A 19,540-nucleotide genomic window follows, 5' to 3' on the forward strand; every position below is an offset into this window, starting at 1 on the left:
ATCCGTGAATAACTTAATTTTGTATAAAGAAGTTCTTTAGTCTTATTTCAAGTTGGTCATAGAGGCATAGACTAAGAAGAAAAGGTAGCAGAATACTTAGACATCAATATTCTTTCATATGCCTAACAAAACATAATTGAAAAAGATCACAATTTTTCATTTAAAAAACCCTGTTATAAAATAATCATAATTGTTCTGTCATGAAACTAATTCTGAATTAGCATTTTAATAAATTTTTTAAATAAAATGGACAAATTCAGTAATAATTGTACTTGATAAACAATTTCACTAAGGTAAAACACATAGTTATGTAAACTAAATGAAGCATAGATTTCTTTTTTTCAAGAGGAAAAACAGATTTTCTTAGAGAGAATTCAGAATGTGTTCTGAATTGAATAAAATAATTTTTAGTTAGGACAACACCTTAGGCTCATTTAAAGGAAAGGACAATATAAATACAAGACCAAAACATATTCATGGGCTGCTGACCTTGGAGACAAGAAAGTTAGATTTCAATTTCTTTATTTCCCTTCTTTAAAGAAAATGTACACTTGGAAATAGTATAGCCCAACAAACGAGAGTAAAATTGTGTCTTAAAACTACAATATTTCAAAAGGTGTTTTCTAATCATTTTAATGAAAGTATATTTAGGGAAATGTATCTGTCAAGAAATATTTCTCATCTCCTTTTTCTTGGTATTCGTATTACTGAGAAAACAGTAAGGAATATCAAGGCTGGATGAGTTTGCTTTGCTTCCAGAAAATAATGGCCAAGAGATTTCCCTGCCCAACTTCAGGAGCATCACTGAAGCCTGTTTATGGGGAATTGTCCTACCACAGCCCTCTGGTATGGCATCTGGGGAGTCCTCAAAAGAGCTACCCACTCTAAGAATGAGGCAACATGACTCAGGTTATTATAAACATTAATGCAGAGCGCCAAAGAGGGAAGGCCATGGAAGTGGAGGAAAATCACATAAAAATTCTATGCACATACACAAAAATTATATGCACAGCTTTACTGTCATTGGGCAGAAAACTCTACAGTGCGTTTAGGAGAGGGAGATGGTCACCAGGAGGGTCAATAATTTGGGGACCCACTTAATGCCAACTTATCATATGAATACTTCATTAAAAAAAATCCTGACATCTCACTACAGAAGATATTGATTTTTAATGTGTTGCCATGAATGGGACTGAGATACTATAAATTTTCAGTTCCTCAAAGATCTGATACAGGTCAGATACCACAATTTGAAAATTAAAATATTTTATATATAATACAGTTATAAATATAGTTTTTGCTACACTGAAGGAAAAAGTAAAAAATTCAAAGCAGTTGGGGGAGGGGGGTTGGAAGGTAGATTTGGGATGAGCATACCACCATGTATATTCATTTTTGCAATGTCTGTCTCCCATCCCACCATTTCCTTTGTTAATTGTCCCCACTTAAGAGGAAAGGAATTAGATCATCAAATAACTCACACCCACCTTTAACTTCACACACCTTGGCCAATATGAAACAAGTCTGCACTGGCTATACTCTGTTCCACCATTTTTATTTACTGCAACACAAAACATGCAATATATATAATTTTAGAAAAGACTGTAATATTATAAAATAGAGAACTTTTTATTATCCCTGGACTTTTGGTGAAACAAGCACTAACTAAAACCAGTAATTGCTATCTATAAAGAGTAACTACAAGTAGTGACATTCACGCCTCTAATGCTCTTCCATTTTTCTCGTCAGCAAATTTAAACTACAACTTGATCTCAACCTGGCTATTCCTCAGTGCCTTTTCTCCCCAACCCTTCCACGTTCACCGGCCTCCCCTCCACTCTCCTCCCCGCCTTTCCTCTGCCCCTCCCCTTCTTCAGCCCCTCCTCCTCGTTGAGTCAGTGGCTTGAAACTTTTAAAAGCTCTGTGCTCCAATTAGAAAAAAGCTTTTACGAGGTATCAGCACTTTTCTTTCATTAGGGGGAAGGAGTGAAGAAAGTACCAAGCAGCAGCAGACTTTTAAACTTTAAATAGACAGGTCTGAGTGCCTGAACTTGCTTTTTCATTTTACTTCATCCTCCAAGGAGTTCAATCACTTGGCGTGCCTACTTCTTTTAAGAGAAAGAGTAAGTTAAAAAAATACTTTACCTGTTCGTTTCTTTTTCTAAGTAAAAGTTTTCTAAAGTTTGAAAATTTATTAAATGGAGCTTTGATATGGTACTGTAAATGGAATGGTGAACGTGAAAATGTGTCTGTAGTTTTAAATTTAAAATTGAGCGTTCAGTATTTATTTTCTTGACTGTTGAAAAGTTCCTAACAATGCAACAGGTAAAATAAGATTCAAACTTCTCCAATTGGAATGAAGCACTAGTTTACTGGATATTTGGTTCTTCATTTTAGAGTATAATTTTTCTTTTTTCTGGAGTCGATAATAGTCTAGGTGCTTTGTAACTTGGGGTGGGGGGGGGGGTTGGCCTGGGTTGGGGATTTGACTGACAACATCACAAAAATCAAAGTGCAAATTTGCTTAGCGTGCTTGCTATAGAATTCTACACTATGTGCTTTTTCATATGTAAATCTTGATTGATGTTCTATAGCCCTGCAAAGCAAACTTCTTAACAAAGTGCTTTGTTAAGACCTTGCGGTTACTTGACTTCCACGTGGTCCCTTCCTAGAATTTTCCTCAGTAAACAAAAAGATATAAAAATCAGAGTTGTAATATTGAGGTTTTTAAAAGAAATAGTTACTTTATGTTAGCAACCACTTTGGAAAGATTTGAGACCCTAGGAGAAGCACCTTTTTTACTCGACCACGTTGGCAATTCAGCAGATGAAATCCCTTGAATGGGTGGTTACTCACAAAGCATTTGAAGGGAAGAAACTTTTAGAAAAAAGTGAATGCCAGGGTGCATTTTCAAAACCGTCTCCTAACACTGAAACTCCTAGAAAGAATATGAAATAAAATAAAATTTCTTAAAAATCGCCTTAAGGGAGCTAGCCGCCCTCTCCCCCCTCCCCCCCCCCCCCCCCGACTCATGCCCCTCTTACGTCCGTCCGAACCTGTAACAGACTTAAGAGCTCTGGAGCGACTTTGGGTTGGAGCAGCTTGGGTGCTGCCAGTAGGCAGTGATTATGTTGATTTGTTATTTTAAAGGGTTCAGTTCCTTAAATGCTCTATTGGTAACACATTCTGTTATCCAGAAATGCAACCATGCATTTTGGTGCTTGCTAAGGATTTTGTTCACACTTCACAGGCCAAAGTAATTAGTTTAAATTCTTAGTGCGACCCTACAGTCTGAAGTATTTGCACCGGCGAATGCTGAAAAGCAAATAAAAATGAAAGCTTCTGCGGAGGCCAGGGGCGGGGTGGGGGGGTGGCGCGGGGCGCCTCTGCCATCTTAGCATCTGTCGGGCTCGCTCCGGGCTCCTGCGCTGCCCGAGCTCCGGGGTTTGGAGAGGTTTGCTAAGACATTTCCCTGAAATCCTTACCAGCCAAACCGAGCGCAGGTCCTCGTTCCGCCACTGAAAAGGAAGGGGAGGGGGAGCAGAGCGGGGGCAGATGGACTGCGTGCCAAATGGTAAAAGAAGAGCAAACGATTAATTCAATTAAACGTGTCAATCCAATTTCCCTTCCCTCTTCCCCCCTCCCCTTTTTTTCTGAGTCCTACTGTGTAAACGTTGGTAAAGCAGTCTGAGTACCTCGGGAATTACCGTGCTCATATTGCACTTGTAACTCTTGCAAGTTCTCGAAACTTCCCAAGAATGGGAAGGGGGGGCGCGGGGGGAGGATAATGAAATGAGGAAAGAGCTAATGACGTGTCCAGAGGCGAATCAGTACAGGATTCGGAAACTCAAACCTTGAGTTCCGAGCAGCGGATTGCCCATAAATCCACTTAGGCATCCAAATGTTTACTGAGCGTTTCTGATAAAGTTTATCATAATCTCCCCTTGACCAGCCTCACACTCACCCTCACCCTGGGGCAAGTCTGTATCTCTCTTTACAAGTCCTAAGTGGGGGTGGGAAGAGGAGACCTATAAATTGTTGGTAAAATAGATATGGTTTTATTTGGAAATGAGTTTAATTTCTTTTGCTTCACGAACCAAGTTAGTAGTAAAAACATGCTTAATCTCCCCCCCCCCCCCCGGAAAATTGGGCACACTTGATCACCAAGTGCCCCGTTGCAATTTGAAGAATAGATATTTCTTAAGGAAGCCTGATTTTTACTTTCTGTACGAAGATTGTTGAAAATAAAAGCCTGTATTAATGCAGAAGTCTCATTAATTCCATCTCACATAATGAAATAAACTGGTTAGAAAATAACTCGGAAGTGTAATTTTTCTAGGTAGGCCGAATTGACTGGAAATTATACCAGTAACAGGAGTACATTCTGTCCTGGCAATGTATGTGATGCTTTGTACTTCCCAAAGTCAGGGGTATAGCTGTCACCTGTCCTTTGCGTGGAAAATATAGTGGTACTGCTGTGCTCCTACTTTCTTCACATTTTAAACAGGTTCCACATTTTTCTAATGCCTTTTAGAATTTATCACCACAGCTGCCCCATCCACTGGATTTCTCAGCCTTTCCCGTGTGATTCCTTCATTGCTGACTCCGGGAAACAAGGTTCCAAAGATACTCTCTAGCAAGCATCTTTAACGGGTGCGTTTTCAGATATTGAAAGTTGTTTTCTTACTTAGATGTTTCCAATTCCTGCATAGAGAAGGATGGAAACTCATGATACAGTGCATTCCTTCCTTTCTTTTATAATATCCAGAGGTGTAGCTTGGTATGAAGTCTCAGAGCCTTTTATATATGATACCCGAGGGAAGAGAATGATAGGAAAGTCACCAGTGATTAATACCTTCTACTCCACCTTTCCTGTTCTGACTTCCCTCCAAGATTCTAGGTTGTTTGAATAGATTGTTGGAGCTTATCCACAGATACCAGTTCAGCTCTGAAGGGAAAAGTAGTTATCTAGTGTTTATGATTAAGGTCAATATTCAATATAGGTAAGTCCAGTTTAAAAAAAATCCCCAGAGTTTTTTTCCTTCATGGGAGGTTAATTGTGTGAATTCTGTGGTGGTGGTGGTTGTGTGGGGGTTTTTTTGTTTTGTTTTGTTTTTTGGATCCTTGTGATAACTACCTAAATTTTTCACTTTGCCTGTCTAAATTCACCATTTATGTATGTACATATTATTTTTTGCCAAAATGAAAACACAAACCATGGTGAAATATGTATATCAATGGCTTTAGCCTTAAAATTTTCCATAATGTCCATATTCGAATTTCCCTAGCTTTCTAAGTAATTTCTAGAAAATATAGATTTTATGGAATGTTTAAAATTCAGAGTAATATAGAAATGGAATGGGGGTTTTCTATTTGTTTTGTTTTTTTAAAGCAACTTCTGTGAGCTAGATACATTCTATAGAATATGGCTCTTTTAATTATTTGAGGAAGATGCCTTCAAATAGAAACAAAGACAGGAGATGTTCTTCATGATTTTTTTTTCTTTTTTTCCTTAACAGCTGATAAAGGGTAAATTCTTCCTTCTAGATCTGTAGGGAATTGCTAAAATAGCAATATTGTAATCATTACAAGAGCATCTTAAAAACTAATTGATTACCATTAGGAAAATGTTAATCATTTCCTAGCTGCTATTTTGCTAAAAAAATACTCCAAGATAAAATAAATGAGCTATATCTATATCTAAAGATCTTTTAAAGAATACTAGCTAAACTTTATTAGCTCTTACTATGAGCTTTCAAGTGCAAGAGTTATCTTATTCAGTGCTTGCTGAAGAAAACAGACTGTTCTTAATCAATACACTTGTGAGTACCCTAATGGTGTATTTATGTGATGACAAAATAACCAGGCTGTTCAATAAAAATAGTCAATTTGGAGGTAAGTGGAGGAGAACACCAAGAACTTATGGAAGTTGTGTTTTGTTTTGTCTGTCACCTCACAGTAGAAGAACATGGCTTTCAGCCTGCAGCTTCTGACTTAGTTAAGGTTCTTCTTCTGGCATCCCTAAAGTGACCATGAGGCACTCCTGTTAGTGGGGGAGTTGAGTGGTAGCCATTGAACTGAGGGTGGGGGGAGGGGGTGTCTCTGTGTGATAGGTATCATACTATCTTTGGAGTCCCTCAACCCCTATCTCATCTCATTGTTCTATGGAGGCTGATGTAGGTTGACTATGTGGTGAAGAGGGAACCAAGGAAAGAAAGTCTTGTAGCCCCTGTCCCCCCAAAACTACACAGTTCTATGCTCACATGAAAGCTGAGGAAATATAATGGTATGCTTCTTTTTAAATAGAATAGGTATTTAAATGGAATAGGTTTGATACACTACAGAGTTAGGCTAATCCTGCAGATAGGAGGAAGCAAAGGTTGTGTATGGAGGAAGCAAAGGTTGTGTATTATTTAATGAACTGGGAATATTTACCATGGTACTGGATTCAAATCATTCAATGCCTGCATAGATAGACTCAGGCTACTTAGAGGTGTTATGTGAACCAGGGTTAATTTCAGCTGCTGCTCTTCCCCTTCAGAGCCCAGCCCTACCTCAAGATTTGTCATTCTTGAAGTAAAAACAAGTTTAAACGGGTAAGACACTATGGTGTTATTTATTCTCGGCACTGTAGTGTTATTTATTCTCACCACATAGTGTACAGAGTGAGAATACAGCAGAAGGGGGATGACAACACAAGTTTGTTGTTTAATATCTTAACCTGTAACAACATAATAGACTAAATAAACATCTCTGATACCTGACGCAGTTCTGCAAGAATCCCAAATTACTGTGCTGTGTAATAAATTCAAGAAGCTCTTTGTTAAGGAACCTTTTTACTTACATCAGTCCTTACTGCTTGCTCAGGAGTCATTTGAAGCATATTGTTTCAACAGACAGTTTTCTGTTTTAGCAATTATCACTTGAAAATTTCATGTCTGCATATGAGATGCTGACAGTACTTTTTTTTTTTTAAATACTATGAAACTAATGTAAAGAAAAAATTAGTTTGAAACTTCAGAAGTTTGGGATATATGTAAGAGAATCCCAAAGAGGTAGTAAACAACAAGACTGGTGAATGGAACCTGGTGCCTTTTGGGGTACTGTGGAGACCACAGTGGACAAGCCCCCTTGTGGAGCTTGCATTCTGATTGAGGAAAGCAGACGGTAATAAGTCCTTGTCCTGGAGAGAGACAAACAACAGACAGGTAAATACATATAAAACCTGTCAAGTAGAGCTAAAGACCATTAAAGAAACAAAAACAGGACAAAGGGAAATAGGAAGTGACAGGACTGGAGGGCTGGCTGATGAAGTGAGACCAGAACTGAGACCTACAGATGTGACAAAGTGAACCGCGTAGACAGAGCAGAGCTGATCAAGGCAGATCAACTTGTTAGTTTTTCTTTCAAGATTGGCTGGCTGTTGGAGGAGAATAGTTTGGCAAGCAGGGTGACTAGGCTAGTGACCTGAAACCTGAGGAGGTGATGATGGCTGAGATCAGGCTAAGTGGTGGGGAGACTCCGTCAGTCTGGGTTTTGGGGGAAGATAAAGCCTATAGTATTTGCTGACAGTATGAATGTGAGTTATGTTAATTATGTGTGGATATGAATATTACCAAAGAACATCTGGCTGTTGTGACTGTAGAGGAATGGTCGCAACTGAGCTCAGTCAAGGACGTTTACTGCAAGGGACAGGGGTTCTTACAAAAGTTAAAAACCTCAGGAGCATTTACATTTTAGCTTGAGCGGCTTAAAATTTTTTGGTCTTAGTATATTAAACACACGCACTGCATTACCCTTTCCCCCAGATAAATCTATGAAATGATTTTTATCAGGCACTTCGATAGTCATTTTCTTACACATTTTTAGCCCGTGTGATTTTATTTTTCCTTTAAGTGCTTACTTTCAATCACTGAAAGGTGATCGATATCAAGTCTCACTTTAGTTCTTAATCCTATTTAACTTTACTTAAGTCCCTACTCTAAACTCATTACAGCTGTCACTTGTGAAATTCTCTAAAATCAAAATGAAAATATTTTCTAATTTTCCTAACAATTACTAGGGCATTAATGACATGGAGTGACTTGACTACAGCTTTGGCATGGTGATTTGTTTTTAAGGGCCTGGCAAAAGGGACACTCAAAAGTAATTTAAAATTGAAGCTTTCTTTTCATTTTGAATCAAGTGTTTGGATCTTTATGCTCTTGGGGAGCATCTGATGGAAGTAGAGTGACGCAGGGTGGTTCAGTGAAGGGGGAGCTCAGTTCCCAGATGCCCAGAGAGCCTCTGCTCCTCATCCTGGACCACCCCTTTGGCCTTTTTAGATTTTCTTTTCCTTTCTGCTCTTCTAACATTTCTCCAATCCTAAATATTTTGAATAAGCAGCAAAAATGTCAAGGAACCATTGTTTGCCTCCTGGCCTGAAACTTCAGAATCACCTGGTGCATTTGTTTTAAAAAAGAAAATAAACACCGAAAAAACCCAACCAAAAACCAAAACCCAAAACTAATTTCCCTGCACTCCCCTCCTGCCCCTCACCCCACAATCAGATTAAGTCAGGCTGGTGAGTGCCAGGAATGTATATTTTCAACAAATGTTACCAAATGATTGTGGTTCAGGAACCACTGCAGAGGGTCCAGAGGGTCCTTGGAGAGGTCATGCTTGGATGCCCGTGGCTTTTGGCCTCTAGTCTAGAGGGCCATAAAGAGCAACGGGAAAAAATGTGACCTGACCTGACATGGTACACAGAAGACAAGGATGATCCAGCTGCTGTCAAGCATTTGCTTCTAATGAAAATTTTGCATTAACTCCTTAACCTAGACCTTATTCTACATATAAAGTCCCAGCTTGGGAACCTAGAGGTGAAGGAATGAATATACATGAAGTACACTCAGCTCCTGTGTTTTTCTCCTATATCACATAAGGAATATACCTGTCTTATGGTGGTAAATATGAATGAGGTATACAGTCTGTAAATCAGTGCCAGGGATTCAGTAAACATAATTATGCCCATTCTTTATTTAAAAAATACTAATTTTTTAACTAAGATTTGGATACATGAAAATACTAATGGGGTAGAGGGTCAACTAGTTGATAGAACTTTTGACTCAAAACAAAGTGAACAACTACCGGAAAAAGTAGCTATTTTTGTTACCTCTCCTTGAAAATCACAAGCTTATAAGCCATCGCATTAAACATTACCTGATGGTCTCTGTGAGAGTGGTAATGACAGGATACAGGATACTGGGTGTCCAATTGGATAATTCATCTTATTCAGATGAAAGAGTAAACTCATTAATGCAAATGACAACTGCGTGGGTGCTTAAAGAAAAGACAACTTTGCAATTAAGTTGCTGGTGTATTAATAAAGAACTATTACCTAGTGAACTGCCCAGTGACCTAATTCACATACTGTTGCACTATGGGGTTGTTTTTGGGAATCTCAGAATTACATGAAAGTTGAGTTTTATTTTCCATAATATGTACCGGAACTTAGTACTTAATTTCCACAAGCATCTACATAATCATATTTTACTTTGAATAATGATGAAGCACTGACCAAAATGACAACTTTTCAGTGTGCCTGGTAATATCTAAACATGTTAAGTTTGTCTTGAGCTCCATCATTGGGTGAGTATGATGAGATGTTTGCAGACAGTTTATCATTTTATAGTTGATTGTTTTTGTGGTCCCCTTTTCCCCCGGCAATTGGAGTATTGAGCAAAAGCAGATGACACTGGCAAAATATTGTAATTCTCTGCAAACAGAATTAAGGCCAATTTACACATCATCACATAGAAACTATCTACTGATATAGCTCCAAAAATTCTGTTTTGTTTGTTTGACCCTCATGGACTGTACTTCTTCATTCCCAGTGTACTATTTTCTGCTAAATTGTAGGGTTTTTTTTCTATGTTCTCTCACCATTAAACTGTCCATCAAAGCTAAATTACTCCTATCACTTTGAGCCTCCCCTGGACTCTTAACTCTTTTTGTAACCTTATAAGCCTTTGTTTTTTTGTTTTTTGTTTTCCTTTTGTTCTTTTTTGACTGCTCTTTCCATACATCAGCTTCACTGTCTAACGTGTCACTTCAGAATCTAAAATGGCCCTTCCCAAAAGTGGAAGGGAAGCCCCCTTTTTAATGACCCTTGGAAAAACATTACTTCTGTCATCTGCCTACCCACTTCCCCGTCTTCCTTCAGCATTCTTTGGGTTGCCATCAAAGATACCCATCGACTGCTGATTTAGATAGCTGGCACATAGTTTCATTTTACGGATCTGCCACGTCTTCTCTGTTCCATCTGGGAAATCCCAAGCCAGATTTTCCATTTCATTTCTTCACTTCCCTTGGAGGGATAGACATTAAATGGCACTGTAATGTTGCATGGTGGGGAAGACGACTCCCTTGGATTTCATTAACTTCCTACAAGGAGAAAGTGGCTCATAGTTCAATTCCAGATGAGAAGCTTTTATATTCAGATAATGAACATATTTCTATTTCTAAGAAGCCTATATAATCCTACTTTCAGTTACACTGTTTAAAATTTATTATGAAGCTCCTGGAAAGACTTTGCTTAGCTTGTTTTTGATTATTAAATAATCTTTGAGCACTTCTTACTTTTGTAACTCTTCAATTACTACTCTGGTGAAAATTAGACTGTATTCTCTATGCCTGCCACGTGTAATGTTACTCATTTCTTCCCAGCTTTCAGCCCTTGCTAAGACTGTATGAAAGCATGAGAACATTTCTAGCCTTAATCCAGCTTTATTATAATTTTAAAACTAGTGTGGTGCCCTAGAAATCCTTGGCCTTGGGATCATAAGTCTTCTTGTGGCTCTAGTAATAGTTAAATATTTCCTATACCCCTAAGAGCTCAACTTTCATCAATTAAATGAAGGAGCTATTGACAGTTAGAGGTATCAATCGAATTATATAAATAACTTTTGGGATCCATGTTGAGATCTCTACAGAGTTGGATCTATTTCTCATCCCCAGCAATGGGGAAGTGCTAGGCTTAAGATATCTAGCTATTGATAGGAAGTTAAAACTAGTATATCGGCTGAGGGCCCAAAGCCTGGTAAGTGAACTTGAAAGTGTACAGCAATCAAAAGATGAAAACCAATCATTTTTGCTAGAGATAACACTTTAAAGTGGTCTAATAGGAGTGAGACAAATTGAACTTTTACTTGAAATGTAATGTGCATTTATTTACTCTTTGCTTTTTTGAAAGAAGTGCCCTGCATATAATGACAGTGTGTCAAAATGGTGTATTTTAGTACACTATACTTTTCTCTGGGAAGAAGACAGACTTTTGGACCACATAAATCACTGCTTAAGAAGAAACAGAAGTATAAATGACCGTAATATAGAATATACACAAATTACACTTGAAATAGCAAGGTGAAACATTTCAGAGTAGTTAGGAATAAAATGCTGTATAATAGCATTAAGGTTTGGAAATAGCTTGTGTATAAATGTGTTCATGGGTGTTCTTACTTCAGTTCTTAAATACCCATACTTTTCGAATACCATCCATCAGCATTTTGCTAAGGCATGCATCCAGATACAAGCCTATCTGGCGAGAACTATTGTCACTTACCAGATGGATAAAATAAGCAGAGGCACTTAGCATAGACAGTTTCTCAAGTCACATGGTAGGGCAGTGGTTGAGCAAGTAACATCTTTGCCAGTTAAGATTGCAGTTTACCAGGCACATCGGCTCTGTTGCTTCTAAGACTTACCTTACTTCAAGAAAATTGTGAGACATCTTTGCAGGCGGAAAATGGGACAGGAAGAGTTTGCACTTTTTTGGCGGGGCAGGGGCAGGAGGGGTGTGCTAGAAAGATATGAGAACTTTAATAATATGTTGACTATTGACTGAAAACAGTTATACATTTTAGCTAATAATTTGCAGTCTATGATCATTTAGTTGTCTTTCTGCTTCTTTTCAGGTGGTGCTCTGGCAACATGGGTGACTGGAGTGCCTTAGGCAAACTCCTTGACAAAGTTCAAGCCTATTCCACTGCTGGAGGGAAAGTGTGGCTGTCTGTCCTTTTCATTTTCCGAATCCTGCTATTGGGGACGGCGGTTGAGTCGGCCTGGGGTGATGAGCAGTCTGCCTTTCGTTGTAACACTCAGCAACCTGGTTGTGAAAATGTCTGCTATGACAAATCCTTCCCAATCTCTCACGTACGCTTCTGGGTCCTCCAGATCATATTTGTGTCTGTCCCCACACTGTTGTACCTGGCTCACGTGTTCTACGTGATGCGCAAGGAAGAGAAACTGAACAAGAAAGAGGAAGAACTCAAAGTTGCCCAAACGGATGGTGTCAATGTGGAGATGCACTTGAAGCAGATTGAAATCAAGAAATTCAAGTATGGTATTGAAGAACACGGCAAGGTGAAAATGCGAGGGGGCCTGCTGCGAACCTACATCATCAGCATCCTCTTCAAGTCTGTCTTTGAGGTGGCCTTCTTGCTGATCCAGTGGTACATCTATGGATTCAGCCTGAGTGCCGTTTACACCTGCAAAAGAGATCCCTGCCCTCATCAAGTAGACTGCTTCCTCTCTCGTCCCACAGAGAAAACCATCTTCATCATCTTCATGCTGGTAGTGTCCTTGGTGTCTCTTGCCTTGAACATCATCGAACTCTTCTATGTCTTCTTCAAGGGTGTTAAGGATCGTGTGAAGGGGAAGAGCGATCCTTACCATGCTACCACTGGCCCACTGAGCCCCTCAAAAGAATGTGGATCTCCGAAATATGCCTACTTCAATGGCTGCTCCTCACCAACTGCTCCACTCTCACCCATGTCTCCTCCTGGGTACAAGCTGGTCACCGGAGACAGAAACAATTCTTCCTGCCGCAATTACAACAAACAAGCAAGTGAGCAAAACTGGGCTAATTACAGTGCAGAACAAAATCGAATGGGGCAGGCAGGAAGCACCATCTCCAACTCCCATGCACAGCCTTTTGATTTCCCTGATGACAACCAGAATTCCAAAAAACTAGCTACTGGGCACGAACTGCAACCACTAGCCATTGTGGACCAGCGACCTTCCAGCAGAGCCAGCAGCCGTGCCAGCAGCCGACCTCGGCCTGATGACCTGGAGATCTAGATCCAGGCTTGAGAGCATCGAGATTCTGCTCACTTGTGGAGAAGAGAAAAGGTGCTGTCGAAAGTGCACCTTAGGTGTTCATTTTGTTCCATTGCAGGTGGTACTCAACAGCCTTCCTCATGAGGCTTAGAAAACACAAAGACATTAGAATACCTAGGTTCATTGGGGGTATTTGGGATAGGTGGGTGGAGAGGGAGGGGATAAGGGAGGTACATGTTGGTATTTAATGTAGTTGATTCAAAGAACTGTAGTTCTAAATATAAGTTGCATTAGGTGATACATAGCTAAGGGCTTTTTCTCCCCCCACACACCCCTAAGAATAGTTCTGTGTATGTGAAAGAGTGGGTGATATTTTTGGATAAGTACTTTTTTTATTCTACCATGAAACTGAAATAACTTTGACCAGGAAAAAAAAAAAATGCTTCCTGGACATCTTGTTTCTTTTTATCAAGAAAAAGTTGGAGGATTGTCCTTATGTCCCTGCTAAAACATTCCATTGTTAAAATTTGCACTTTGAAGGTAAGCTTTCTAGGCCTGACCCTCCAGGTGTCAGTGGACTTGAGATACTATATTTGTTATTCTTGGTATCAGTTAAAAGTCCAGACAAGGCCCACAGAAAGAGACTTTACATCGCATTTTCAAATCTCGGCCAGTCATATGGACATTATTTCTTTTACATCTAGTTGTGACATGTAACTGCCATCACTGTTTCATCATTCCTCAGCTACTATTCACATTCATTTAGTGGTTTCTGTAAACATTTTGAAAACAGTTGGGATGTCACTTAACATTTTTTGAATTAGAGTCAGGGAAGCAAGCCATGCTCAATATTTAACAATCACTTATATGTGTAAGTGTGTGGAAGAGTGTGTTTTATTCGTCATATATTGGTACAAGCAGATGCAGTATAAACTCACAAATACGGATTTGAAAATAATGCATACACAGTGTTCAAATTTGAGCCTTTCTCATGGATTTTTGTGGTGTGGGCCAATATGGTGTTTACATTCTATAATTCCTGCTGTGCAAGTAAAGCACACTTTTTTTCCCCCCCAAGTGGTTTTTTTTTCCCCCCATGTATCCTATTATGGATACTGGTATTGTTAATTATGATTTTTTTCCTTTTTCTCTTTTTTTTAGAATATAGCAGTAATGCTATTGCTGAAATGAATGATTTTCTTTTTCTGAAGTGTAATCATGAATGCTTGAATGATAGAATTTTAGTACTGTAAACAGGCTTTAGTAAGTAATGTGAGACACTTAGAAGAAATGCTTAGAGTGGGCTTTTAAGTGTGCCTAAATGAATTTCGCAGTAACTGGTATCCTTGGTTTTGTCCTACTTAATACACATTAGTTCAGAACTTGTATTCTGTTATGAGTTTGACAGTCTTTTGGAGTGACCAGCAACTTTGATGTTTGCACTAAGACTTTATTTGGAATGCAAGAGAGGTTGACAAGAGGTTTCAGTAGTACACATGTAACTAATTTATTTGAAATCTACCCTAAAGAAATCTACCAGTTTCTTCAAATGTCTTCTTAAAACTCATCAGAGATGATTCATGAAAATGCAGAGCATCATACTTTTCTTCTTGCGTGTCAGCTACATAAACAGTTTTGTACAATGAAAAATACTAATTGGTTTGACATTCCATGTTAAACTACTGTTACGTTCAGCTTCGTTGCATGTAATGTAGACCTTGTCCATCAGATCATGTGTTCTGGAGAGTGTTCCTTATTCAATAAAGTTTTAATTTAGTATAAGGAGAGCAATCTATATCCTGTGTGATTTTTAAAACTTTTATTGCATCTATTCACAATTATCAAAGACATTTCCATTAGTTTTGATGATTTAGGCAAATAAGATTCACAAGTTTCAGGAGTCTTTAAAACCAACATCATTAGCTATGTTCAGTGCAACATTGATAACAGTTTTGGGTATTCAACTAAGAGAAGATAAAGTACATAAGTGTTGGATTTGGAATATAAGGTTAGTGATATGTGTGATAAAGCTTAAAATAAGGTAATGTTAAGTAATTTGGTAGATCCATACATGAGAGAAAGTAAGCATGAAAAGATAAGGACGATGTAATTTTAAAACTGGAGCCTCCTGGAGATAAAAGACCAAGAACAAAGTCCATTTAAGTGTGGTTATGCTCTATGACAAAAGAATGAAATAGATCTAGGAATCTTATACCTAAAGACATTGTGAAAAATACAAAATAAATTTTAGAAATTCCTAACACCCCACCCTCCCACCCAACTGAATCATTCAAAGGGAGTAGAATAGTTTTGGACAGTGTATAATATTGCTATAATTTTAGATTTAAAATTTATTGGAGTGCCTGTGTGACTCAGTTAAGCATCCGACTTCAGCCTAGGTCATGATCTCATGGTTCATAAGTTTGAGCCCCACGTCAGGCTCTGTGATGACAGCTCAGAGCCTGCTTCGGATTCTGTGTCTCCCTCTCTGCCCCTCCCCTGCTCATGCTCTGTCTTAAAAATACACATTAAAAAAATTGTTTTTAATATATAAAATATATTAATACTTATAAGTCACGTTTCAAATTTTTAAAAATTTGCATATATACCACAGCAAACTAGATTACTAGAACACAAAATTAGTACTAATTTAGAAATCTAGTCCAGTTCAGTTGCTTCTTTTATTTTTTTTTATGAGCAAGGGTTATGAGATTTGCCTAAAATCAAAGGATTATCTAATAACCAGTTTTCCAGTCAATATAATTGGTAATGTCAACATGTCTTTGGGTATTATCATTTGGCTGGCTGAGAAACCTATTGAAGAAGCAAGTTTTCTGTGTATTTGCATTTACTGTGGGAAACAGAAATGAATTATTTATTTGAATGTATGTGTTTCTATGTCCTACACATGCAGGGTTCATGAGATATGGATGGATAAATAATTAGACCACCGAATGTTGGAGTAGGAGAGTGGAGGTATGAAACAGCGTTCTGATTTAGGTGTATGGAGGTGAGAGGGCAAGTTACGGCTTTCAGAAAGTGCATTCTAAACATTTCCCAAAGTTAAAGCTTTCACTATTTACAAAAAAAAAAAAATTAAGCATGTACTAAATATACACAGTTTTGTATATGTATACATGCATCAGAGAAGTTCTAATTCCCAAAGGAAATCATTGTCAAGAGTCAGACACCAACCACACATCAGGCATTTTGTTGAGGAGAGGTGATTTTTAGAATGGCCCCATAATTCCGGCCCAAGGAAGCTGACAATGTGAATCCTTCCAGAAGTATCTATCTATTATTTTTTTCCTTCCAGAAGTTTTCAAAAAGATGTTCCACTCTTCATTTTGCTTAATTGTCTGCTTCCCACAACTAAAAATTAAATTGACTTGTGTTTAAAAATTATGAGAAAATATGCAGTTTCATTCCACAAATATTAGATACTTTTTCGCATAAAATTTCATGCTTAAAAAATTAAAATTTGAGGGGCACCTGGGTGGCTCAGCTGGTTAAGCGTCTGACTTTTGGCTCAGGTCATAACGTCACGGTTTGTGGGGTTGAGCCCCATATCAGGCTCTGTGCTGCCTGCTTGGGTCCTCTGTCTCCCTCTCTCTGCCCCTCCCCCCACGCTCTCTCAAAAATAAATATTTAAATAAAAATTTGAATCTTCTAGAAGTAGTAGAACTTTCTGTGGTAGTAGAAATGTTTTATTCTGTTCACTATGGTAGCTACTAGCCACATGTGTCTATTGAGCCCTTGAAATGTGGCTAGTGAATCTGAAGAAATGAATTAATTTAAATGTTAATTAAATAGCCACATGTGGCTAGTGAATATCATATTGGACAGGGCAGTTCTAGAGTCTGCCAGGGGAAAAAAAGTTTAATATTGAGTGGAAATGGGGGAGAGGATGGTCATGTTAGAAAGGAATAGGGAAGAGAAACTCCGAGGTCCTTTTTAGAGTCTTATAACAGTATTTCTTATTCCGTAAACACTAGGAAACTATTTTAAACAAAGCCTCTGCTTTTATGTGAAATTCGCTAGTCTTTTGTTAGATAATCATATATTATATTTATTTATTTTTAAATGTTTATTTTTGAGAGAGACAGAGCATGAATGGTGGAGGGCAGAGAGAGAGGGAGTCATGGAATCTGAAGCAGGCTCCAGTCTCTGAGCTGTCAGCACAGAGCCTGACACGGGGCTCGAACTCACAAACCGTGAGATCATGAGCTGAGCCGAAGTCAGACACTTAACCGACTGAGTCACCCAGGTGCCCCGATAATCATAGATTTTATGTTGCCATTGTTTTACTTCAGAATTTTATAATTTTATATACAAGCTTATGCTGCCTGTTTTTAAAAGTGGTATGGTTGTCTAATGTCTTCAAATATTGGGAAGAAGTTCAGTGCCCTTATTTGGTTCAGTGCATTAACACCCTAACACTTGTGAATCTCTCTTAAGTTTCCAAGCCCTGGGCTGTTCTTTTACCTTATTTTGAGAAAATTGCAGAACCTCAACCTGCCCAGGATGCTAGTTTTCTGCCCACACACTGCCTCTCCTAAAAATTCCAAACTTCAAATTCCAACATGCCAAAACATCTGTGCTTTGTACTCGGAGGGAGAACAAAATAATGAAGTTTGGGGGCTTATTAAAGTCTTAAAGTGAATTCTTTTTATAAACAGCACACCAACAGTGTAGAAACATGTTTATAATCTTTACTGGCTCTGAGATTCTCTTTTTACCTTTTCTTGGTTGGGCAAATATAGCTGAGCCCTTGGCAGGTCAGAATTCGCAGCTGGCAATTTTCAGAGCCCAAGAGCAGTCATGGAACAAGCACCATAGAAACAGCGCTTCAACAAGAATAAAAAATATCGTGTAAAGAAGAAAGCTAATTTGGAGGAAAAATTTTGCATTTGTTTCCTGGTCTTCAAAGAATATCGTGCAAAGAAGAAAGCTAATTTGGGGGGGAAATGTTGCATTTGTTTCCTAGTCTTCAAAAGTGTTGAAATTTTAAGTCAGATTATTTCTTCTGGTGTCCGGATGTTTCTTCCAAACAACCAAATGCTTATTTGGGCTATGACGTGTAGAGCAATTTCAATGCCTACACACTTTCCTGCTGAATACAGAAACTGTCTCAAGAGGCACTCACTTTGAAAGCAAAGCCTGAGCCTGAGTCTTATTTAATGCAATGAGCCATGTGCCTCTGTGCAATATGAGGCTAACTGGAGCCTGGTCGGGCATTTGTGCTGGAATGTCTTGTTGGTTACTCTTTCCAAAACTTAATTGGAATTGGTATAGACAATAAGATAGTTTTTAGTTGCTATGATAGGAGAAACCATGCAATTTATTTTAAAAGTAAATGAATAAAAGTGTAAGACTCGTCTGCTTTGAAAAACTTGGGTCAGAGTTACATATTTCATATATTCAGTCATATTTATTAATTCTAAACACAGTTAACTAAGTTAGAAAACCTTCCCTACATAAAATGTAAACTAATCTTAAGCCTAAGCTGTGAGAAAATGACTACAGTTGAGGTTAAGTCAACTCCGGGGAATAAAGGGAAAAAGGTTGAGATTCATTAAAACAGGACTTGAGACCTCAAGTCCAGCCAGAAAGCCCAAAGTTGAATAGGTCATTTCCCTTGAAGACTTTGATGTGATTGTGGCTCTAGTTCAAGTTTTCCTCTAGTTCAACTGGAATTACATTGGCCTTTATAGTCCTCTACCATATTGATTTCTAATCATCCAAGCTATTCACAATATAAATATTTATTCAAAGACAGAACAGCAGAACTAGTTAAAGACAATGTTTGTTCTGAGACAATTTTCCATAGTTTGGCCAAATTTGTCAATGACTGCCTTTTTGGGGGGCAGGTAATTTGAAAATATTTGGGGAGGACCACTTTGTATTCATGAGTTTCAAATTTCAGTGAGACCAAAGTAATTTGGAGACTAAATGTAACTATATCCATCATACTGTCATCTATAATTCAACATAAGTTAAAACTATAACAGAGATTTACCTGTTATGTTAATTTCTGCATACTTAAAATAGACCATAATTTATAATTTTATAATTCATAATTTTAAAAACAATAAAATAGCGATACAATAAATAAGAATGCCATTGAGGGTATTTCAGTGTAGAACGTTAAATCACATTTCTTCTCCATTTTCACATTCTTAATTTCTCCAGTCTAACCTCTCATCAGAGTTTTCTGATTTGTGATAGCTGTATAAATATATATACACTTTCCTCTCAAATTTTGTTTATAGCTGAAGTTTCAATTCTAGAATTTTTCCACCCTGAATCTGCAAGTGAAGATAAAATGGATGAAATGCCATAAAGCTTCCATCAAATTCCTGCCCTGCTATTTGTTACACACATTTAGAGCAGTTTTCTTGTTAGATTATTGTTAGATGTTTGTGAATTTGTGGTAGAAACA

The 19,540-nt window shown here is 38.1% G+C and overlaps 1 protein-coding gene across 1 annotated transcript; it reads left to right on the plus strand.

Annotated features, from left to right (window-relative positions):
* The first annotated feature begins 1,927 nt into the window (after positions 1–1,927).
* Positions 1,928–14,885, plus strand: GJA1 (gap junction protein alpha 1). The gene is made up of 2 exons (XM_003986514.6): positions 1,928–2,123; positions 11,955–14,885. Exon 2 carries the CDS (start codon positions 11,971–11,973, stop codon positions 13,117–13,119), a length of 1,149 nt encoding a protein of 382 aa, XP_003986563.3. The 5' UTR covers positions 1,928–2,123; positions 11,955–11,970; the 3' UTR covers positions 13,120–14,885.
* The last annotated feature ends 4,655 nt before the right edge of the window (positions 14,886–19,540 follow it).

This window comes from Felis catus, chromosome B2 (assembly GCF_018350175.1).
Source record: "Felis catus isolate Fca126 chromosome B2, F.catus_Fca126_mat1.0, whole genome shotgun sequence".
Taxonomy (NCBI): domain Eukaryota; kingdom Metazoa; phylum Chordata; class Mammalia; order Carnivora; family Felidae; genus Felis; species Felis catus.

Coding starts and splice junctions, on each gene's coding strand:
- GJA1 (XM_003986514.6), top strand. CDS start 11,971: ATGGGTGACTGGAGTGCCTTAGGCAAACTCCTTGACAAAGTTCAAGCC.